Source organism: Rhipicephalus sanguineus, chromosome 2 (assembly GCF_013339695.2).
Source record: "Rhipicephalus sanguineus isolate Rsan-2018 chromosome 2, BIME_Rsan_1.4, whole genome shotgun sequence".
NCBI lineage: Eukaryota > Metazoa > Arthropoda > Arachnida > Ixodida > Ixodidae > Rhipicephalus > Rhipicephalus sanguineus.
In genome coordinates, this window is record NC_051177.1 from 30,381,222 (window position 1) to 30,406,011 (window position 24,790).

The following is a 24,790-nucleotide window of genomic DNA, read 5'->3' on the forward strand; positions in this document are numbered from 1 at the left end:
AACCATCCAGCATGTACAGTTGCGCTCAATATGACTTGCAACACAGAAGTACGTGGCCTTACAAGTTCAAAGACTGCGCATGGCTTCCAGTGGCCCTTATTTCCATAACTAAACGCTGTTCTCTCACTTAGGTATGATCCCAAATAAGAAAATATCATTTAGTTGAAATAAAAACATGTTGAAGCTACGTGCAATCTTTGAACTCGTGAGGCCACACGCTCCCGTGTTGCAAGTCGTATTGAGCGCGACTGTACATACTGGTAAATAAAATGGATTGAATTGAATGCACAGTACTTCTAGCAGTTGACGAAGCACCGCTTTGTTGGAGAACACTGTTGCAGCTGCTTTACTTGTTAGTGCAACATGTCCAGAGCCACAATACTTTTCTAGTTATCAGTATGTATTTGCACGCGTGCCCGCAGCCAACTCCACAGACGTGCAAAAAATATACAACTAAAATACCCATTCTATCGCAAGAACCCACACATCACATGGCACCTATCACATGCATCAGAAAAGCCTCGACACGTGTGTGTCAGGTCCATGCTTGAAGAGATGCCCAGTTTTGTGTTGCTAAGAGGTAAGGTACATTCATCTCACCATTTGATGATACTTTCTGCAGTAAAAGCAGCGAAAGACCAATTTAGAACAGCATTTGCAGCACTGGCTCAATCGGTCCCTGCTTGCCAGTCAACACTTGAAGTTGCCAGTGGGCAGTTGCTATTACACCAAATTTTAGTGACACATTCGACACTACAGAAAGTTATTTGAATTAATGCTCTAAATGCTGTCCTGCGGCATGCAAGGAAGTATTTACAGAATACTTGCGATCACAGGTAGTATGTCCGAATTGCTGGCGATGGAGACCGTGGAACTCGTTCCATCTAAACACAGCTTCGGACTCGAATGAACTAGCACACACACTTGTTCAGCAGCTTTACACTTCAAAATTCAAATGTGATAAATGTGTAATTACACAAACTGGGTCATATAGCAAACAAGGGTTTCTTGAGACTTGAAAAAAAGCACCAGATAACCAGACAACCACACTCGCGCTGTGTGGTTCATCATGCTTAACCAACACGCCCAAGTTCACTCTATTGCACCAGATAAGTTATTTTCAATTTCTGCAAAAGGTTCAAGAAGTCAAAGTGAAGCTGAATTGAGGTTGCAATTGCTGCACAAGTGCAATTAACAAGAATAAAAAGGAAGAATGTGCTTTTGATGGGCTTAAAAAAATTAGTAGCAAGACAGAGTCAAGACCCACAACATGCAGCGTCTAACAAGCAATGTATCGCGTAAGAAAAACATGTATGCCAGAATACTGAATATGCGAGGTTCAAACCGCATCAAATGGCTTCTGCCTACCTAATGAAATGCAATCCTACAGTAAGTAAACAGGAACACTCAGCTTGCTTGTGGTACAACATGCAAGGCATTCTGCTTTAGAAAATTTACATGTAGTAGATCCATAAAATCCTAAGGACGCACTGCAAGTGAATTTTACATGACAACTAGAGAGATTGTCAAAGCAGCTGAAATCACTTTGGCTGAGTGACTTCAGCGTCAGTGCACCTTCGATTCAGTTAGCAGAAAAAAAGCTTAGAACTTTAGCCATGCAGCAAAGCAGATTCTTTAGGATGGCAACACATACGTTTCAACACTTGGTAGGTTCTTTCATCCCTACTGCTGTTCACGTGAGCTTTGCCATTTTTCAATTTTTTTTATGTGAGCCATGAGATGATTGAAAGTCATGTATGTGTAAGATGTGCTTGTGCGTATTTTCACACCTCATTTCTAATAAAATCTTGTTGGATGATAGCATTTGACTGCTGCTTCCACTGTTCAATTTCAGCACACCTGAAAACAAAATCTCATTAAAGAGAGACAACTGTACGCCCAGGACAGGTGATGATTAACGACATGTTCATTTATTGATGCCAGTTTTAACAAAAGATGAAGCTAACAGGCTGCAATAGGGCCCAAAATACAACGTCTCTCAGGGAACGAAGAAATAAGATACTACGCTTTGTTATTATTTTGGTCTTCTACTGGTTCTACCACAGCTTCATCCAGCGCAGTTCGTATTTGTTTCACTAGACCGCTTGGATCATCCATTGCAGTTTTTCCTGCGAGAAGAAGGAACATGAAAATCGATTACATGTCTCGATCACACACAATCGTCGGGCAGCATTCACAAGCAAAGCAGCGCAGCATACCTTAATATAAAGCCTAAACGGTGCAGACGCTCATCCAAAAATAGCCTTCTTAATTTTCTCGAGAATACCCATGTCTCCTTCTTGTGTAGTCTCATCTCTGCCAGCATACGTTTTCTTGTCGCCTATGGAAAGAGGAGAAAAGAAAATTTCCTTTCTGTTTAAAAACTACCGAAACATATTAAAAATCTTGGTAACTATGCGTGCTGGCTGAAACACAGGAGCCGTAGTTTCGTTAGCACTAGCAATCTGAGAACCAAGTCTCAAATTTCAGGTAGCACAAGGAGACTTTGGAAACGGCACTTTAGTTGCAGGTTTTTTGAGACACTGCCGGACAAAGTCCTTATGGGAACCTAACAGCATTGCAGCAGACTGCAGCATTTTCAACAAGCCTTCAGCAAGTTAGCAGACTCGAAAGTTTACAGTTAGGCTGGGATTTGTGGCAGCGGGGCCTCACAAGACAGAGACACGGGTATAACACTGCGAGATCAAATTTATGCAAATGTAAATCAACCTCAGCTAGGTAAACGAGCGTCTTCTCTGTAACCTGTTTAAAATTATCGGTGACCAAATGTTAAAGCAATTATAAATCTCTCATTTCAGGCCACACAATCGGGCTGCTCTGCAGCTTACACACTGCAACCTCTCGGGGTGTTCGATCTTGCACATGCATTAAACCGGAGGGTCTAGTGGGCACAGAAAAAGACTATGAAAACCAGTGATAATGAGCAAGAAAAACTAGAATGCTGTAACAAATGATATACAATGAAGGCGGGAAAGGAGGCTGCATAGAGGGCACCTCAGACAGTAAGCAGCACCTCCTCTCACTTATTTCACTGTGTTTTGACTTGTTCCATACCATTCAAATTTTAAAGGAGCACTGACACAAAAATTTTGCACCTTGTTTTTTTTGTTGCAATAGATAGCTTATGATCCACTTATCACGGCTGCGAACCTCGTTTGCGCCAGTGCGCGACGGTTATTTATTTAGAAACGTTTTTAGAGCGCCCAGTCGCAGTTTCGGTTTCAAAGAGCACCGAGCTAGACAGCGTCCGGAAGCCGGGAAAACACAGCTGGCCACGTGGACACGCAAAATTGTGACGTAGGCGGCGCGCGAACATGGGTGCGGTGGGCGCCGAACCAGGTCAAGTGGCGCCAGCTATGGAGGATTAGAAACAACTAACAAACGCGTAATCTAGGTCCTCCGAGCATTCGGAAGCGCCCATCTCGACTCGTTAAGCTTACAGCATCGATTATTTGACTATGGCTCTCAAAAACGGCGCCGAATCGGGACGAATACATTGCTGTCGAAGCTTGGGGACATGAATCTAAAGCAAATGGAAGCATCAGTTCGGAACTTACACGTTACAGAGCGCACGGCGGCCACTTGATAGATTCGAAGTGGACGACAACCGCTTTTGGCAGTGCTGCCATGTTTTTCGGAGGCGCGAATGCCTCGCCGGCGAAGCTTGCCGTGCAAGTTGGACAGCTCTCGCGCGTGCGGCGACGGCCGACGTTCTGCGGCACCGCGCCGTTGCGGCAGGCTAGCCGCTAGCGTGAGCGGACCATAACATCTGACAACGGGCACGACGAGCGAACAGCGGAAGAGAACACAACTAGCACACGCAAAGCCGCAGGCACGGAGGAAGAAATGGCAGGTAGCACGGCACAAGTGCAAGGGCACAACCAGCCAACACAAACTCGTGACGTAGGTTTGTTTACGCATCCCCCGCGTTGATGTCGGCGTCGCTAAGCGCTCGCATCTCGCTCAGTCGCGCGGCATGCACTTTAAAATTGACTTTAAATATGTTCTAGGCTATATTGGCCCTTGATATTTTGTAGACGTTGTGTACGGCTCCACATACATCTATTTCACTCATTATCTCGCCTTCAAAATTTTGTGTCAGTGCTCCTTTAAGTCAGCACTAAATTTCACGGCAATCATGATTAACTGTCTTCAGCACCTCCTACATTGTGCCATTTATGGTTAAGTCAAATACTACAACAAACATGCATCCTTATGTAAGGGTCGCAACAGACATGACCTTGCTACAGAAATTTGTCACTTGAAATTTCTACGTGCCAGATCTACACTAATTTACTCCCTGGAAGATGAAGGCAGCACTACAAAGTTAACAATGACAGCAGACAGGAACGACACAGACATTATCTTCCACTATGTTCCAACTAGCCCCTACACAAGCTCTTCTGAATATATTTCCAGTGAAGCCTACTTACCTCTACGCTTACCCGCCAGCCTCTTAGTCATGCATCTCTAATTCTCACTCATTTGCATTACTGCGACACCTAGCATTTGACGAGACTCACACCCAAGCTGTGCAGAGGCCTCAAAGATCTCTGGCACGAGCAATGCATCACGAGGGACATTGGAGGTTTCGAAGGTGGCGTCACAGCTAGCCACGTCAACTTCTACAGTGCCTAGGTTCCATCTAGTCATAGGTTCCATCTAGCACCACGTATGTAGTGCACTCAGGCATAGCTACTCACTGTAAAACAAAATTTTGAAGTGATTGCCTACACAAGTTAATGGAATTAAGCCTTTCTGTGATTCCCGAGAGAAAACGGTGTTCTTTTCTGTCAATGCCTTCCACAGCTACAGACTCCCCCCAAAAAGCGCAATATCCGAGCTGGATTTGAAAACTGCACAATTACAAATTATCAAGAAAACTGCTTTACTCCGTGTACCCCTCGATACTTCTAGTTGCACCGAAATCTAAAACTGAACAATAAGCGAGAATATAAAATTAAAATTTTAAGACTCCTGAAAGCCCTCCTACAAGTGCGGCTGGGCACAAGATCGTCACTGTCTACTATCAGTGGCAGATATAATTACAGTGGATAGGCCATAAAACATCACCAGCATAGCCCATCATTCATGCCCGTCCATACCTTGCCTTGTGTTGACTAGGCCATCGATTGTGCCAGGCGTGTCCGTTTCCAGCTCAGCGTACGCCTGAATCAGCGCTTTCTGCTTGTCATTTAGGCGCCTAGAAGGTGGCAAAGAAGAGAGACTAAAATTTACACAGCCGGTACACATTTCACGAACACCTTGTACTAGAAATTTCCCACAAATACCTGTCGCATGCTCAAGTAGTTTACATTTAGGCGAAACACGATTTTTCAGAAGTTTTTTGTTGCATTAAAAGATAGTGAGTTTACATTTAGGCGAAACACGATTTTTCAGAAGTTTTTTGTTGCATTAAAAGATAGTGTTTGCTTGAACTTGTGTGTAAGAATGTTTCTTTGGCTTTCATGGTCGTGGCTCATGCGGAATGTCCTGTGGCTCCACTAGCATGAAGCTTGTTAAAGGACTTTGCTTCTATATATTTCTCATAGGCTTGTTAAAAGAAACTAAAATAAGAACTGAAGGTACAGTCAGAGAATGTCAGAACAAAACTGCATCTGACAGAACAATGCCTGTGTTCTAACTAAAATTTGTTACAAGCATGCAAACTGTTGCACGGAAAAGAAAGAGTGCAGTCAGATAGATAGGCAAGAAATGGAAGCCTAATGCGTTGAATATGCCAGCAAACAACCTCACTGTCAATTTTGATGGCTCGTAAATAGCTTTACACGCCAATGTGTTGCTCAGGAAGGAAGAGCAAATGGAAATTACGAACAGGTTTTGCACCCTTAACAGCTAATACACGACTGTGCAGTTGCTGCGATCACATGGGATCATGCTGTATGATCACAAGTTGCTCATGCTGCATGTTGTGACATTTTTGCTTACACAATAAGTATACCATTAGGTTTCCAAGTAATATCAACTTTGCTACACTGGTAGAGAGCTCACTGAACTAAATCAAAGCCAACCAACTTTTCAATTCCGTTCATTTTATTGGATAATTCATTATATTCATGATCGTAAAATCGAGGTTAGACCATCTAAGTGCCAGGAAACCAGGAGCCTCTATGCACTTTAAGAGGGCCACACAAATGCAATACAGTCGAACCCCGCTACAATGAACGCTGCTACACTAAAATTTCTGCCACAACAAACATTTTTTCTGATTCCCTGTCAGCTGCCCATAGAAAGTAATGCAAAAAAATTCTCTTCATAACAAACGCGTTTGATTCAGTATTTCCGCTTCAACGAACTTTTGGAGAACGAAACTTAGACTGAACTGAGTGTGAACAACCGAGTACTCAAATCAGAAGGCCCTTCCAAAGCTGTGACAGTCATTTTTGGTGGTTCAACGAAGTCTTCGCGAACGAAACTGGAACCGCACTAAAGCTGCCTGGTCGCCATATTGGAAGACAAATCCAAAGTACAGATTTGAGCCACTGCGATCCATAGCCACGCGCGGTCATCACGTGGCTGCACAAGACGGCACGAGATCGCATGGGATCACCTCAATCGCTGCCGTTTTCTCTGGTTTGAGTGACCAAGTTCTAGCATGCTCTACTCTGGTTTTCTCTGTGGTGTGTGTTCCGTGGAAATGGCTACGCCGTTGAGGAAGCGTAAATTTCTCTCTCTCAAATAGAAGGCACGGATGATCGCCGAGGCAGAAAGCGGAAAGAAAAAATCGAACATCGCCCATGATTTCGGCAATTAACCGAGCTGACTGTCCACGGTGCTGAAGAACAAAGACTCCATCCAGAAGGCACTCGCTTCGGGTGCGTCTGCACAACACAAGAAAGTGACGCTGCCCAAGCATGAGGAGCTTGACAAGGCCGTCTACACTTGGTTTGTGGGCGCGCGGGCGAAGAATGTCCCCCTGAGAGGAGCGATTGTACAGCAGAAGGCCCTGAATTATGCGTGCTTGCTTGGCGTCGACGATTTTAAAGCCAGCACGGGGTGGCTGACTGACATCTGGAAATAAAACTTCCGGTAAGTGTCAGCTTGCCACGCTTGCTGACTTTGTCATAAATATGCAGCGAAATTGTGATAATTCAAACCACTTCATTGTGGCGGCGTATGTGCCGTAAAATGAGCGTTTCGCGATCGGCCGGGCACGCGCGTTGGGTTAGGCATCAGTCCCAATGTATGAAAAGTGTGTAACAGCGGCGTGAAATGCATTCTCCGGTGAAGTTCACACTTTGCTGACCACCCCCAGGCGCGTCTCAACCTTTGGCCCCACGCCATCGGGGAGATTTGTTGGACAATGATACCGGTTTCGTTCCCAGCTTTGTCGTTTGGCGTATATATATACATGGTAATTTTGAGTTAACGAAGTTCCACCACAACGAAATTTTTTGCGTATCCCGTGAAATTCGTTGTAGTGGGACTCGAGTGTAGCAGTCATAAAATGAAAAATGAGAATGCGGGCTGTATATAATTTAAAATTTATACTCAGCCTGTATACTTCTGCAGGAACAACTAATGCTAGTGACAGGTGTGAAACTTGTTTTACGCAAAGCTGAAGCCTTTTACAGTTGAGCCCTTTTATAAGAGACACCGATGTGAGAGACAAATAAGTATATAAGGGACACCAGTGTGCCTACATCAATATAGGGGTTGATCAGAAAATGAGAACGTGGTACCCTGCTTATAAGACACCTCGTATAAGGGACAAGAACTGCTCCCCAGTGCGTCTATTATACAGGGGTTTAACTGTGTAAAGTAGAGCTGTGCGAATAGCAAAATTTTGGGTGCGAAGCGAATTCGAATATTGAAGTGTGAGTGCGAATCGAATAGAATATTTTTGTAATATTTCTCGGATATTTCTAGAATATCTTTCGAATACTTCAAAGCGAAATTGCAGTTAGAGAGGATTCCTAAGCATATTCTTATAAGGTAGCAACATGAAAGTGTTTCTTTTCGCTAGGTTGACGAAGCACTGGAGGGGCGGCGTTTCATAGTTTTCTTATCAAGAATGAGGCAATGTAGAGGCCGAATTCTATTTATGTACATGATTTGGTGCAACCAAAGTCTTGCCGACAACACTTTACATGTGATAGGCAAAGGTGCCATTTCCTCAGCCTCTCCTCCTCTTTCAACTTCTGTGGAAGCCCAAGTGATGTGGCGGACAAGGGTGTGCTCCCTTCAAGTCCGGAGTTCCAAATCTGCCTCGTAGACGTCGATATACAAGAACATCTGAAATTTTGGATGCTAAAAAGCTTCGGCTTCCGATTTTTCGGACTTCCTGCCCAAGTTTCAGGTCCAAAACAGCATTAATTGAACCCCCACCTCTGCCACATCTTTCATCTAAATGTTAGAACCAGCGTTTTCTTGTGTTAGTACATTTGCGACCATAAGGGAGCTTGAAAGGCAGCTTTGCCGCAATACCAATGTGTGATGAGGTGAAGCATATCGAAAATCTAGGGACGACTTCCAATCGGACGTTGACTGTGTATTGGCAAAGTTCGACCGTAACGGAGCTTGAAAGGCAGTTTTGCCGCAATACCGGGGTGTGATGAGGTGAAGCATAATGAAAATCTAGGGGCCACTTTCAATCGGACGTTGACTGTTGGTGAATTCCATTGGCGGATTCGGAGTGGCCAACGAACTCTACGCCGGAGCACTCCACTCCGTGGAGAGCATCCGAAGGAAATCTGCCAATGGAACACAAGCGCCCTCGCCAGAGCAAACAGTAGGAGGCGCTAGCGCACATCTGCTTCACAAGCGCCCAGCATTCCTCGCGGTTTGCGCAGTTTTCGCCTTCACAGGCGCCAGCGGAGAGAACGGGCGCGGTCGGACAGCGCACTTCATCGCACACGTGGTACGCCACGCTCTGCGCACGCGCAGGGAGCTTGCAACTTCCGGTCGAATCCACTGCTTTTTGCGGAGTAGAGAGAGCTGCTCCATGGAGTGGATCTGGTGCCGGAGCTGCTAATCTGCCAATGAAACATACAGGGAGCACTCTCAATCCGCCAATGGAACAGACTCGCTCCGAATGGAGCAGAAATACTGCTACCGGAAGTGCTCCGAATCTGCCAATGGAATTCACAATGCGTCTTGGCAAAGTTCGACCGTAACGGAGCTTGAAAAGCAGGTTTGCCGCAATATGAGAGTGAAATGAGGTGAAGCATATTAAAAATCTGAAGGGGTCACTTTCAATCGGACGTTGACTGTATATTCGTTTTCGGGAAGTTCGAATAGTTCGAATAGTAAAATTCCAGTGCAAATACGAATCGAATAGCAAACCCTATTCGAAAAATATTCAAAATTTCGAATATTCGCACACCCCTAGTATAAAGCCATTGCACAGATCACGAAAGGTGAACTAACTGTGGTATCCGGATTTTTAGATGGACGTAGTGATCTCCGTATCCGGTGCTGTTCAACCGTTTCACTCCCTTGTTCGCCAACCGAATTTTGGTGTGTGATGAGGTTCCCATGGGGATCTGTAAGCAGCGGACAGAATGAATAGAGATTAACAAACACTCTGATATACTTGGCGACAACTTATCTTGACAGTGGAGCTATGGCTACGGAGGCGGGGCTTCCGCACATTCACGTTGCTCTGCAAGTAGTATGGCAGCTTGCGGCTGATATCGGTTTTGCTCACACGCATCGTTAATGCATTTAAAAAGCCATATACATGGAATGTGAATGGGGTGAGATTTCGATTGTTCAGTGTACATTTTCGTGTGCTATTACAAGTATATTTTTCTTGGAGAACTAAACAGCGCGTTTGCGGCCGCACACTGACCCACTACATCATGGACACCATGTTTACTTTGGAAAACGGGCGTGCTAAAAAGTAGTGCTGTCTAAGAAATGGAAAGAAAAGGAAGGCATTCTTGCAAGGTGAGCAATAACTGTATTTTGTTTACGACTTCCCGCAACTGTTTGAGTCTCATAATAAATAAAGCAGCATTTACTTCAGCAACGCAAATGAAAAAATAATCAGTAAACTTAAGTACTATTTTTTGGCACGGTAGCAGGCATGTGCTTTGGTTCTGTAGTTTCCACAGTGCTGTCAAGAAAAGCTGTTGCCAAGTGTAGTAATCCATCAGAGACATTTATGCTTACATTACAGTAATGCTGGCAATATCACCCTCTGAAATAACCCTTACAATAACATATGCACAAACTACTACAATCTAATTGAATAAGCTATTGAATTACTGGATGAATAAATGAATTGAACAAATTTCAGCTACATTACTGTGTGTGTCATGACTGCCTCTAACTTCCCCGTTCTTTGTAGGAAGATGTCCACCCCCAAAATGTTTCTGAGAACCTTGAGATACACTAAATGTATTTATTATTGGTAGCACATCCGAAGTATATTAAGCTTGAGTGCCAGACCTTATGATGCATGTTATTTTTTTTTGTGCTATGTGCACTCTTGCGAAATGGTCGCAACACATATTCTGACCCCCTGCAATTCATTAATATGCACCTAAATCTATGTACATGGGTGCTTTTGCATTTTGAACCCATCAAAATGCGGTCGTCATGACAGGAAATAAAAACCGCATCCTTGAGAACACCAACACAGTGTCTCGGCTTCCAAGCTACCTCGGCGGATGAGCCAAAGTGATAAACTTGGAACAAACCTTCAGCATGATGTCATCATAGAGACCTTGAACACGCACAGTGCCACCAAGTACTGCTTGAGAGAGCGTGATGGCAGCATCTGTGTGAATGTCTGCCCCGTCACGGCGGAAGTAGTCGCTCCGTGCAACCTGCCAACAGAACAACATGCAGGTCAAGGATTGACACTAGGGACGTGCCAATAGTAAACTTTCAAACCGAATCAAATAGTATTCAAATAGTTTTCGAATAGTGAGGCAACCGTTTGCAAAACAGCCCTAGATTCCCAGAACAATTCTTTTGAAACAAATATAAACTGTAGCAAAGAAACATGACAATTACTTTTATGCGACAGAAAAAAATGCCACAATTATCTAAACTGAGACAAGCTCGTGCACAGCAGCAATTAGCCTTCGAGATCTCTTGTATAACTGTAGGTTGAAATACAGCAATTACTTCAGTATTCAAAGTGATAATTCGGCATCACCATTTAAATAAAACTGAGACATAAGAATTAAACAATGTTTCATGAATAAACATGACAATGAACTGCATGACTGGGCTGCATGCATCTCAGCAATTCAATAATTAAAACAAGAAAAATGATCAATCACTGTTCCAACGCTATGTTCCTTCGGGGTTTTCCCGTCGGTGCTGATTATTTGAAAAGTATTCGAAAAATATTCACTATTTCGGATATGCACTATTCGACTCATTATTCGAAATTTTTTAATATTTGCACGCTCCTAACTGACACAAATATCTTGCACATTGGAAAAGCAAACCACAGCTTAAGCTCTGTATAACTCCTATTGAAATTATTAACTGCACAAACAAGTTATGATTCTTTGACCACATATTTGCTCATTTTAGACTACCTAAGTGTCAGAAGTAGAAAAGTAATTTCATGGCTAGAGCTGTCTGAAAGAATAAAGCAAATTCAAAGAACGCTTAGAGTGTTAAGGGGGGACGCGGCTTTCGTATCGCGCAAAATCGCAAAAAAATCGATTTTTTGAAAATCACATTTTCGGTTTCTGTAGCCCTTTTTCTATCTGATTCCAAAATATCTTCCCTGAAAACCACCTAGAAGTGCTTTAAAAAATTAGTTGCGCGGGCTGAGGTGTCGAAAATTATTGTGGAGATCGAAAAAAAACAGTGCTTTTCAAAAATTTCTTGCTCCGCAACGGTACAACCGGGCGCCGCCATTTTGAGCTCGCCGTAAAGGGCATTTCTTCCTTTTCAAATTCCCCGCCTCAGCTGGCGCCTCCCTTTAAAAACAAGCGCACAAAAAGCAAATCTCTGAAGGTCGTTTCGAGGCCTCCGATTGGCCGCGTCCGCCATGTTGCTCCAGGACGCCTCGCCATTGGTCCGATGCTCGCTTCGAGAGGACAGTCGTCTGCTGCTTACGCGTCGCGATGTTACCTGATGTTACGACTGTCGAAAATCACGCTACTTAGTGACGCGTCCGCTCTCGTTCTGTGTACACGGGTCGACGATAATTTAGAATATGATTACCCTGTAGTTTGACAGCTGCAAGCGGAAGCGCCGTCATCAGTGTACGATAGACGGTAGCGTGCCGCGCTCGTCGCGAACATCGCAGATGCGCGTCTCGGGTAGTTCAGCTTGTCAGCACTTCGTCCTCCGTGACGAAGAACTTCGCGGGACTACTCTTTGTACTCGCGATCGAACATGACGTGCTTTGAAACATCGGGCACCGCGGCCACGCACACCGCGACCGAGCTTGCTGCTCGGAGTCGTGGCTAGGCCTAACTCCGCTTACGGCGCTGGTTTACGAGACGAATCCGAACTTTGCGGGCACGGACATCGCGCTAGCGGACAAACCGCACTGTGCTTCGTCGCAAGCAACAAATCGCATCGTCCGCTGGCTACTCGAAAGTGCGGATGGGCACTTTACGCATCGGCAGCGGACTCCCGGTCAAGCTCGTCGCGCATTGACCGCTCCGAGCAGCGGCTAGCAATTTCGCGCGTCGGCGCCGCAAAATGAGAGACCAAGTACGTTACGCGCGCCGATTTTTCGTCGCCGCGGCTGAGCACTGCGTATTGTCGCCGAATGCCGCCAGCCAGCATATAGTGCGCGACTTCCCGGACCCCGCGGCCGAGTACATCGGCATGAAAGAAAGCGCTGGTGATGCAATTTAGGCACGCTTGGATTCGTGCTTGGTATCGCCGCTAGCTCTGATGAATCTTCTAAAATAACGAAAGCCTCGCAAATTACCGTTTCCGCGACCGAGTGGATGACGAAACGCATCACAGGCGAGGTTTGCAAATGAGCGTGGCGTGTGTGAAGCAGGGAGTTGAATTTATATCTGACCAACTCGCGTTATTGAATAAACTGCTCATATATTTCATCCCAGAAATGTTTGCAATAAGTGTGACAATTTTCATGAAAACCTACGAAAGAATAAGAAAGTTGGTACTGAATGCCACGGCCCCCTCCTTAATTTTATTCAGAAGCTCACTGGAAAGAATGACCTCCGACACACATCCAATGTTTGATGGAGACAGTGATACTTCCCTGACTCTTTCTGAAGAAAGAACATAGGGATTTATTCCATTGGCTAAAGAAGACTGTATAAATCATGTCAAAAAGAGGATGGGTACAGCTCTGCCAACACCTGTATCAAGAAGCAAAAAAGATCAACCACTTGGAGGATGGGCCGGCCTGACTCAAGACCTGATTAATTTAAAAGACTGACTGGTTATGGTGTGGCTATCCGTGACAACGTTGACATTGATGACATGCAAAAGGCCATAATGGCAACGTTCCATCATGTCACCTCGAGAGATGAGGAGCCACGCCATGAATTCTGCCCACTTGGGTCCCTGACCTGGTGCAGGTACCGTGCTGCAGAAGCTGAAGGCAAGGCTCCACCACCGCACACGTATAAATTGGCAGCACTGCATTGCTGCCAGTCTACTAAAACCTGACCACCCTCAGTTGCACGGCTGTTGCCAAAAAAAAAAGTCAAAATGCGGCCGAGAGTCTTCATTCGGTAGTTTGGTCAATTCTACCAGAAGAGCTAAACGCTTCACTGATTGCCGCCGAAACAGCTGTCAATGAGGCAGTCTGCAAGTATAATACTGGCACTCTCCATGCTTATAGAGAGTTTTGTGCATCACTTGGCCCGAAGCCTGGAAAGCACTCCATTCAATGAGCTGCAGAGAAGGATGCCACACGGGAAAAAAAGGCATCAAAAGTGCACCAAAGCAAGCACCAAATGCTCAAGAGACCTCACATCACTAAGAACACCAAAAACTATGATCCTGGTGCATTCCAGATCACTGGACGCAAGGTGAAACTTCGAGAGCCGTTTTCTCAAAAGTGCCTTTTTGCCTGCCTGCCAAGTTTGCGCAGCCATTTTCTTCCTAACCGTTTGGCCTATTTTGACTCCGTTTCTTTTCTCATGTTTCTTAGACTACAATGCATGTCGTGACATTCTTTCTTTCTCACTTTGACGCTTTGTAATTTTACAAAGTGACTACTCGTTCATCCCAAGAGTGTGCCCGATTTGAAGGTGTCAAAAAGAATCGCAATGCAAGAATATTGTGTTGCAAAAAAAATAAAGCAAGAATGTCATGACACTCAGCGTGCATTTAGCTATGCAACAAATATTCACCTAGCCTTCTAGTCCTTTTTTTAAACTCTCCAGGCATTGCGCAAAGTGCAAGAAAATGCAAGAAGTAAAAATTTAATTGAATAAAAAGTTCTGAAGATATCACTCTGAAACTTTTTTAGAAGCAGCAGGGAGACATGCTGAATATTTGTACCAATTTTCATCAACATCTGTTAAGTTATAAGAAAGTTGGTTTTCCAAAGCCACGTCCCCCCTTAAATACTACAACACAAGTCACAGACAACAGCCTGGTAATGCCAACAGCTTGTGAGGTGCAATTCAATAAACTGCAATGACATAAATACATGTACAACCGACCTAAGGGGCAAGAGAAAGTTTTCACAAAGACAATTCCATAATGAAGATGGCTTCTAACAAAGAGTCGTGCAGTGAAAAAGATACTCAAAAGAATCCTGCGCTAAAAACAAAGGCAGGTGTGCAGTTTTTCTTTCTTTATCTTTGCTACGTGAAAAAGAGTAGTCATTCCCACTGTAAGCAAGCCGAATGTCATGTTTCTGTCATTCAAATAAAAAAAATAAGGACGTGTTACGTAGGCGTTCGTGTAACCCCATTGCTAAGGAATGAAATTCATGTAAAACCTTTTTAAGGTCTATCGCTCGCACATGTGTCTCTAATGAGGAAATGCTACCCTAGACAGAACAAACGAGCTAACCTTGAAGGTTACAAAGAGTTCTTTCTTGCCCACTTGCATGCGTACCGTCTGCCCATCTTCCACACCTGAAAGAAGAAACACAGCGGATGTGAGCTACAAAACACCTTGCAGCGACAACAGGATGAGACAGAGCTGGAGCACAACAGACCAACTTCACCCCACTTCAGGGATCTGCCAGCAGCATAATGATAGCAGTCCTCGCCTCTTTCTGAGTCTAACTGGGTTCAAGATGACACTGCAGGGAATACTGAAGAGAATGTTCCCATCCAAGAACATCCCCTTCATGTGCGAATGATGATGCACTGTCTACGTATATGTCAAATTCCCATATCATAACTCCAAGGCACTCAATATTACACTCCAAGAAAGAAAATGAAGTAATGTGTTGTTTTGTGCGAGTTTTAATAATTACCGAATTTACTCGAATCTAGGCCTGCCCCGATTTTAAGCCGACCTCTGAAATTCGCAAGGCCAGAAAACAAATTACCTCTTTTTTATGCAGTAAGTACAGTCGGTTTGTATTGCCCCCATAGCAAAATAATGCAATGGTGAGACTAAACTTCAAAAAGATTTTTCTTGACTAAAACAAAAACTACTTCGATTAAGCTTTCTGTGGACAAAGTTGTTATGATTCTCAATCGTATGCGCTTTTCTGCTTATTTTTTCTTGGACCACCTTAGGGTGCTACAGACGTCTCAACATAGGCCAGTGTAGCGTTTTTTCCAAGTTCAGGATTTCATTTTAGACCCTGTGCGCCACAGACTGGCAAAACAACAGTTTTAGGAGATAGTACGTGTTATGGAGTGTTCTATAAAAGTAATTGATGCATTTGGTCTACAAACATCTTTTGTAAAAAAAATTCCCTCAAACGCTGCAATTTACTCAATTTTGCCTATGCGCTAAGGAGTGAAAAATATAAAGGTACTATAAGCAACTGTCCCATGATAATAGCGCGATGCTCTGAAAACACAAAAAAGCAAGTGTCGAATGAATGTGTGAAACAGTCCATTTATAGCGAATTTTTCTTTCGTACGTGGCTTTCCACCACTTCGAGAAGTTCAAATGGCGCTCATGTGCTCGAAAAATTTTTGCCGCTCAAAATATTTGGGGAAAATGCTGTAGGACTAATATCTATATGTGCATAATTTTCTCAAATTTTTTCAGAGAAACTGATTTTTGTCGAGCGCCCCGGCTGGGACAGTTGGCGTGGAATGACCCTTCTAGTAACCTGAAATAAGCCTACCTGTGGAATGGCATTACAGCTAGTAAAACCAGGGTGTCGCGTTTTATGCATATCCTAGTGTTTCAGAAAGACTTCGGTCATGGTGTCTGAGATAGTCCAAGAGAGAGAGTCTACGAAATGTGAAATTTTTAGAAAATGTTCCATAAGGCATAATCTTGTATTTCGAGTTATCCATATACTGGAGAATTTCAGTCTGCTTAGAGTGCGATATATTCTGGGATGACTGCAGTAAACACAATATAGCATAGGCCCCCTGCTTAATATTATTGTTGAGGTGTTAATCCCAATACCACAATATAATTATGAGAGATGCTGTAGTGGAGGGCTTCAGAACTTTCAACCACCTAGGGTTCTTTAACGTGCACCTAAACCCAAGTACTCGGGCCTCCGGCATTTTGTCTCCACTGAAATGTGGCCAGCACAGCGGGGATTTGATCCTGCAACCTCCGGGTCAGCAGTCGAGCACCATAACTACCAGACCGCCACAGCAAGTTGGATCCCTGCTTACTTCAGATGGAAGTAAGTAAGTGCTTGCACAATAAACAAGAGCTCGCACCTGCAGGTACGGGGACAGTGACCGTTTTGCGCTGCACAGTGGTGCCCTTGGCATGGCATTCTATGCAGGGCGCTTGGACGTGCATGCGAGTGCCATGGCAGTGCCGACACGTGCTCCTCATCACGAATGGCCCTGTGCTGATCGTTTCCTACAATAAGGATAAAAACCACCTTTACCACAAGGTAATGAAATCCCTTCAAGATAACACATGGGGCAAAACACTGCTGTAGGGTTTCGTAAAGAGAAAGATTAAAGCTACATTTTACTGATTCCTACCACAATCTGACTCAGTTTGCAACAATTGGAGCCTAAGACAAAGCTCACCAAGACTGAAGAACTTATAAGTAACGGCAGCTCAAATATGGAAAAAAAAAATGCTTATTCAAATCCATGATGTCACAACTGTACACAGTTACCATATTTAAAAACTTTAACTGACCTTCATTTTCCCTCGTAATAAGCTACCTCTTACAGCAAAATTAATGAACGCAGTGTTGAAAGAATACTACACCAGTAGTATAAGGTCATTTATACCCACGACAAGCGGGCACGTTAAGTGCACTTACGCTTCGGAACCCTGAGTGACACTTTAGATACGCGGTGCTCAATGGGAAAACAGAGCACATTTGTAGCAAAAAAGAAACGGCGAGCGCGTTTTTCGAAGATGTATAAAGAGAAAAATACACTCAGAGGTATGATTGCGTTACGTTGAATTATACATAAAAACAAAGTTTTTTTTTTTTTTCACCAAGAAACGCAGCTGTCTTTTATACAAACGTTGCAAGCCAATACCGGCCGAGACACATGCACTTGAGATCCAGCAAAGTGCATTCATGAAACGCATTACAACCGGAGTATACTCTTCTGCAAGTAACACTCGGCTTGCATCACTTAGATTTGGTAAAGCGCACTTTAGCCAAAGTGTATTCCCCATAAGTACACTTAACTTGGCTGCTTGACACGGGTATTAGTCTTTCACTCTAAAGCCTCTTTAGTGATGTGTTGGATGGATAGACTGGAATTGCGAAATAAGGGACATAGTTGTTAACTTTAAAAAATTCAGAGGGAGAGAGTACAGTACATATTCTCTTTTGTGGCTTTGACCGAATCACCTCACGGAGATATTAACAAGATTGAACTGTAGCTGTGTACTTGATCTAAATAGATGCCACAACAGTATGAATACCACAACAATACCAATGTACTGGCCAACTCACCATGCCACTGCCATTGCAGAACGGGCACCGCACCAGCTTAGTACCAGGTTCACTGCGGGTGCCTTGGCAACGACGACACGTGTCAACCACATTGACTGTCACATCCTTATTAACCCCTCGAGCGGCTTGTTGGAACGTCAAGTTGAGGATCACCTGTTAGTATCACAAAGCCCAGCAGTTAGTACTGCAGATGGATGCACTAACTACTGCATCGTTGTTCATCTCTGGAGCTTGGCAAATTGTGGGGTGCTTAGCACACCACTCAGACTTTAAGGTAGATGGCACTCCCGAATGCATTCCAGAGGAAACAATCCATCATATTACCAAGGAAACTGAACCAGAGGATCAGCAAATGGTATGCTAATGTGCAAGTTTTCATACAGCAGTTGAGAACGTTACCTCATTCAGCTTCCTTTTGTATTGTTTTTCATTCTTTGGCAAAGACTGCGTCTTAAATGCATACATACACGTACCGAAAGCATCTGCGTAATATTTCAAACAAGCACTTCCTCTTCAGTGAAAATGTGCTAATGAAATGTTCTGCAAAACAATTTTTCGTTGCATGCTACACCTATCGGAGATTAAAAAAAAAGGAATTCCCTGCAACGCTGTCACATGATGCCAAACTGATTGACACTTTGTGATAAGTTCAAGAATGACATTATGAGACGCTGAGAGAACACAACCACCAGCCTAACTGCCAGGCTAAGCCATCCTTCACACAGCCACTATCGCTCCAATCATGACACTGTTTTCTGCACAAAAACAGGCTAAGAGCAATGTAGACCGCAGCTCTTTATTTTTATAACCATGCAGATGACAAAGCATTGCCCTCTCAGAAACCAAAAAATCAAGACATTCCGGTTTACCGCCAGCTACAACAGACTTCTACATCACCCTTCTCCACTGCCAAGCTCTAGCGCATGGCGACTGGCAGTTGCCCCGGCACAACCGCATTCATACTTCTTGACTTGAAGAATGCAAGTTGGCCTTTACAATGGTGTATTTAAACATCTCTGTGTGTCACAAACAAGCACTTAATTAGGTACACATTGCCAACTTCAAACGATGGCATGAAATCCTGGCGCCGACAGTAAGCCTTGACAGAGCGCTCACATCGAAAAAACAAGTACCAAAAGGTGCCGAAAGCGCGCCCCTTACCCTCTCCGCAGAAGACACCACCGAGATAGGCTAATGTCCGCGCAAGATCGTGAGAATTCGAGAAATCAAAGCGGCACGCGCGTCCATCTCTGAAGACGAACCTGAGAGAAGGATCTCACCCTTTCCACAAGTTTTCGCCGTGCTACACACAGATGAATCATGTAGAAGCTTCGCAAACCCGGGTGCGACCCGATATAAGCACACGGCGACGGAGCGTCAGTCAGTGAGTGGAGTGAAGATGTTGTTCAATTGGAAGTGTGGTTCAGTCGGCCAGAGAAGACGTGTTATTTTATGATGTAGTGCGGTCAGTCGGTCTTTGAAGTATCAAGAGATGACACTGTGGCAGCAACGAAAACTTTTGAAGAGTGTCACCGAGGAGACCTGTGATCACCGACTAGGAAGGGGAATGAATAGTCGGCGCTGAAGTCTACGTGGATAGACTTGTCAAGCCGGTGAATATGAAATAACTTTAATGATTCTGGAATGTTCTCGAGTGTTTGGATTTGAGCGCATGTGGTCAAGCGCATGCGATTTGAGCGCATGTGAGCCAAGTGTGCATGTTTATGTGATTTGTAGTGCTTAACTGAGGATATGTTTCGTTTGTGTTATCAACTCTTGGCTCTGACTTGGTCTTTGGTCCACAACCGGCATTCGCTGGTGCACTAAAAGAACCTACCCTTAAATTGTGTGTGCTTTCGTGATGCGTTTCGGGGGGCTGATACGTCAGCCTTTGGAATTTGCCCGGCGATTGCCTCCCCATTAACGGGATCAGTGACACTGTGGTATTTTAACTCTTTCGTTACCACGCCTATTCAAATCGATCACCGGTGATCGACGAAAAAAGCTGCCGATTTCGACGGGTTAAAAATTTTTCCCGTGCATGCTGCAGCATCTCGCGTTTAGTTCTGGGATTGCTCTTCCATAATCCGTTTAAATTTTCCCACTCTGACGACGTTGCAATTTTTGACGGAGTTTTTCGCGAACGAATGCGCATGTGTTACCGCAAAAGGGGGCGTGGCTGCCACACTCGGGAAAAAAATGCGCTGCTCATGTTTGTGCTCCGTTATTACGGTATCAACATTTTGGTACCAAACGATTCCTAAGAAGTCAATTATCAAATTGTCTCGTCAGTTTTGCGAGGTAATAAATTTTGGCTGCGATAATTACATGAAAACGACACCTGCTACTCACTAGCGAGCTTTGCTTCCGAGTTTGCGCAATATTATTCAAATACAGCTCGTTTCTGAAGGTCCGTTGCGTCTCTGACTTGTTGATCTGGCCTTTTTAGCCAGTTTGCAGCAGTTTTGGTTTCGTTTCTCTTTATCTACGCGAGAGGGGTGCATCGGGCGTTAGCGTCGGCGCGCGCGGCAATCTCTCGGCCGCTCCCATGGCGTCAACCCGCGGGGCTGCGTCGCGGGAAAAACGTTCCACTCGAAAGGGTGCTCAACCCGCTCACGAATTTAGTGAAGCTGAGTCGAGCTATGAGTCCGAAGACGACACCAGCTCATTTTCAAGCGCTGACAGCGACGATGCTTCGAGCCAGCCCAGGCCATCCTCAGCTGTGTACCGGTAAGTTTCGTTTTCGGCCTTGAGCGGTCTCGTCCGTCGGAAGCGCTTATCTGCCGATCTTGGTGCACGACTTTTGAGACGTCCTGGTTATGTGCAGGGTACGCACAGCGCTTGGACAGGATGTGCTGCCGCCGGCAGCCAGAAAGCTTCAATTTTCACCAAGAAGGCCACCCGGCACGCATCTCGGCCCGGCACACCGGAGCAGCGCAAAACGTTTCACGACGGCGCGCGATTTTTTATCCCTGTTTTCAGAGAAACTCTTCAGAGAAACTAATTTTGACCAGCTATCCTTCCGGTTGGAGCTCGCTCAACAGCTTCTCGAGGTGGATGCTGATGATGTTCCACGAGCGGAGCCTCCGCCAAAAAAGTGCAGCATTACCCCAAAAAGATGCCGAAAAGGAAAAACTGCCGCAAGTGCTATGAGGAACGCAAAGTTGAAAAAGAAAACTAACGTTCTTTGTGAAACCTGTGGCGTCCACCTGTGCTTCACGAAAACCAGAAACTGCTTCACCGCATGGCACGAGCGGCGAAGCAGTTTTCGGTGTGCAGTATTTTTGATCTGTGTGAAAAATGGCTTTATGCAGATTGTTTATTTTTCTTTTAGAATATTCCTAGATCATTTCCCTTCAAAATGTATATTTTGAATTTTGTTTATTCGTAATATTTTCGTAGATATTGTGTTTTGTTTGTACTGTTTTTCTCAAGTTCCTGCAAAAGTGGTAGATTTCAGATTTTTTATAAGTTTTGTAACATCTTTTTTGTTTTGAAACTTGTGTTATCTATAAAGAGCAATTCATTATGCACAATTTGGTGTGCTGCAATGTTACCTAGAGCATTATTTATACTAGCAATAAATTTCTTCCTCAGACCTATAAAAAATGGCCATTTTCATGCAGTAACGAAAGAGTTAAGTCACTTTCATTGTTTTCTTAACATCCATACCAAATATATAGCTTTTCAGTCAAATAAAGATTTAGTTGTCACTTTAGTAAAAGGTGCACTGCCAGAGCTGCTGCCACCGCTGCACAATTGAACACTGCTTAATTGAACACTGCTTACCTCTTGGGCTCCACCGAAGCCATACTGAGACTCTGAGAAGTCAAAGTCAGAGAACCCTGTCCGGCCGCCAAGATCACCAAAGATCTTGCGGAACAGTTCCTCCGGGTCGATGGTTGAGTGGAATCCCTCGGCGCTCCACTGTGGGCCAGTTCCAGTGCTATTTCCACCACCGGCGAAGCCAGAGGTTGAGCCCCAGCTGTCATACTGCTGCCTCTTGCCTTCGTCACTCAACACCTGCAAGGCAGGGCATCCTATTGTCTTTACTGATTTCATCAAAGCATATTTCACAATTTACACCTTCAGTGGTGAGTGCAATTAACAGTCCTTAAATGGTAACAGTAAGAGTCCAAAACCCTGCATTACAAAGCATTATTAAACTGATGTTTTCCCAGCGAGAGTTCCAGAAGTAAAAAGCCAACTGCAACCAAACTTCTCTCATCTTAAATTGTTTATAAATGGGTAGTTGACACTCAATCAGCAATATCAGCAAAGCTGTTAATTGCCTAATTTTTTTCATCAGTAGTATATAAAAAAGGCATGAGCAAACGCGTAAGCTTGGAAGCATTTTTTCGGTGCTCTGTGGGTGTTTGCAGGCTCCTCTGAATTTCAGGTGTACAGGTCGGTCCACTGTTAAAGGGAACACTCGAATGAGCCCCCTTCATTTTGCTGGCCCCCTCATTCCAAGTGGATGTGGAAACGTTGTTCGTTCAAGGTACTGGTCTGTCAAAGGGAGTCGGAACTGTCAACCACCAGTAGTCTTATGTAAATCTAAGCCACTGTACTGTTGCAAGAGAGCGATATCCTGACATGCCCTGAACGCAATTGTTCCCTTTAACAGTGGACCGACCTGTACATGCCGCAGAGCAGCATCTACTGCATCCTGTGAACGTTATGGTAAGCAGTAGCATGGACACTTATCTTTTTCTTTTCAGTTTCAGTATCAAAAACATCTACTTCTGCAACTTTTGTGGGCATCCACTCGCACTTCAAGAGCAAAGCTTTGATTGGAGTCTGTTTTATATGTACACCATCTGAAAGTAGACTTTTGTATAGTCTGAAGTGTTGCTGCAGTTGCCTAAATTCTGGGGTTAGAGTGTTACAATAATTAAGTGCATGAACATGCTTGCCGCAGCATACTTAGCATTAACATGTGTATGTGGCCATGTATTCTTGTCGCTTGACATGGCAGTGAGCGGCTGAAAGTTTAGCGTAAGCCTTCTCAGCAGTTCGACTACATTTTACAAACGCAAGAGTGGGGCAACTGAGAGCAAAATTTGGTGCGACACTTGTAACATGAGGCAGATATGCCCATACAGCCACTGCATGTGGCATCAACATACAAAGCTTGATTAAAGGTGCCAAAATAAATGAAGAAACCCTACTCCTACAATTACTACCAACACTCATAATATCTCCAGAGTATAGATGGCTTGCACTGATGTCACTGCCACGTCGGAGTACCAACACGGTGGAAGGCGAAGTTTGTGACATCACATTAGTGTTGTCAGTGCATCACAGCAGGTTATCTCATTATTCACACACAGATGGCAACAATGTTTCTGCGACATCGTTATCACGTTTAAACAGGTTAGCCGCCACATGATATGCTTCCTTGATGTCGCCGAAGCTGCCATGTTGAAGTACCAGTACCTTAAGAACCTGCGTACATGATGTGAAATGCAGGTTATCATTAAGATGAAGCAGTGCAGCCAATCAATGCTCCGTGACTGCATTGTTTGGCACTGCGCCTGCTAACGCGGGTTTTATGTACAAGCATCATCAGTGCTCTTTGAAAGCGGCCATATGCAAAATTTCTAGTAAGAAGTCACATTCACGGGAGCATACAATGCAACATAGCGAGACTGCACATGGCAAAAGCAGGTAAAAAGTTTAAAACAATGTGGGGACACAACCAGGATTAGTTCTCAGTCAGGTGTGTGTTTCATATGCCTTACTGCCAGGGTTTTTCACCGAGCTTAGTTGAAGCAGCATCAATCCACAAGACCTTCCACAGCTTTCAACATCAACCCTTTTACGTCAACCTTGATGTAACTTCCATGAGAGAACTTCTTACTTCGTAAGCTTCGGACACTTCTTGGAACTTCTTCTGTGCCTCAGGGTCTCCCTTGTTAGTGTCCGGGTGGTACTTTTTTGCGAGCTGCACAAGAACGAGACAGCAATGATCGCTAAACCTTGTGGCACTGTTGCGAAAATATCGATGCGTGTGCGGCACGATACCAACAGACCATGTGCTCCAGCATGAAACAATATATTCACATACTATGCAGTACCCGTAACTGTACCAACGAAACCAATGATACCCCTAGTGAAGTTTATCATTCTCTAGAACTTTCTCTACACTTTCGATCAGCTGTTTTAAAACTCCTAATTGGCCCTTTAACTCCGTAAGCTTTATGTATTTTAGTGAGACCTGTACAAACAGGTTCTTTTACTCTATTCGAGTTTACCTACCTGATAATACGCTTTCTTAATGTCCTTTTGACTCGCATTCCTGGGAACGCCGAGGACATCGTAATAGTCTTTTCTCAGGAGACTTGAAGAGACGTGTAACTGTCTGGACTGCTGGCCGACCACAGAACAGTTGGTGTTACTCCCTGTACAAACAAAAATCTAAGTTTATGCCCTTTCGTACAATATAACTGAATGAATGTCCGAAACAACAAATAAGTTGTTCACAAACCAATTTCTAATGATGCAATCCGGAGTAACAGTCCGTTCGACTTCGAGCACAGCACACAACAGCGGGCTAGATGCGCAGTGACACGAAGTGACGCGTACATTGTCATAATATCATGCTGATAACTATAAAACTTTTAATTTCCTAGTCCCCTGTAAAACATGTGGCGAATCCGCAACTCCTTCGACAGAGATCGCGTGCGCTTGTTGCCAGCACTAAGACATTATTTCGCCAATCGAAACTGAAAGTACAAAGTTTACCAAACATTATCAAAAATGTAGCATGGTGTTAGTTAAGAACTTTACATTTAATAA

General features: G+C 44.3%; 1 protein-coding gene across 3 annotated transcripts; it reads right to left on the reverse strand.

Moving 5' to 3' along the window:
• Positions 1-1,921: 1,921 nt before the first annotated feature.
• On the reverse strand, positions 1,922-24,694 carry LOC119382633 (protein tumorous imaginal discs, mitochondrial). 3 transcript variants are annotated; one of them, XM_049412277.1, is made up of 12 exons: positions 24,476-24,675; positions 24,251-24,389; positions 23,853-23,936; positions 21,779-22,012; positions 17,990-18,142; positions 16,773-16,920; positions 14,974-15,038; positions 10,689-10,817; positions 9,412-9,527; positions 5,127-5,224; positions 2,220-2,341; positions 1,922-2,129 (listed from the first exon to the last, which is right to left on the reverse strand). In XM_049412277.1, exons 1-11 carry the CDS (start codon positions 24,583-24,585, stop codon positions 2,250-2,252), a joined length of 1,368 nt encoding a protein of 455 aa, XP_049268234.1. In that variant the 5' UTR covers positions 24,586-24,675; the 3' UTR covers positions 1,922-2,129; positions 2,220-2,249. The 3 variants fall into 3 exon arrangements, with proteins under 3 accessions (XP_049268234.1, XP_037506349.1, XP_049268233.1); XM_037650421.2 differs by lacking the exon at positions 2,220-2,341 and having other exon boundaries at positions 24,251-24,393; positions 24,480-24,694; XM_049412276.1 differs by lacking the exon at positions 2,220-2,341.
• Positions 24,695-24,790: the final 96 nt, after the last annotated feature.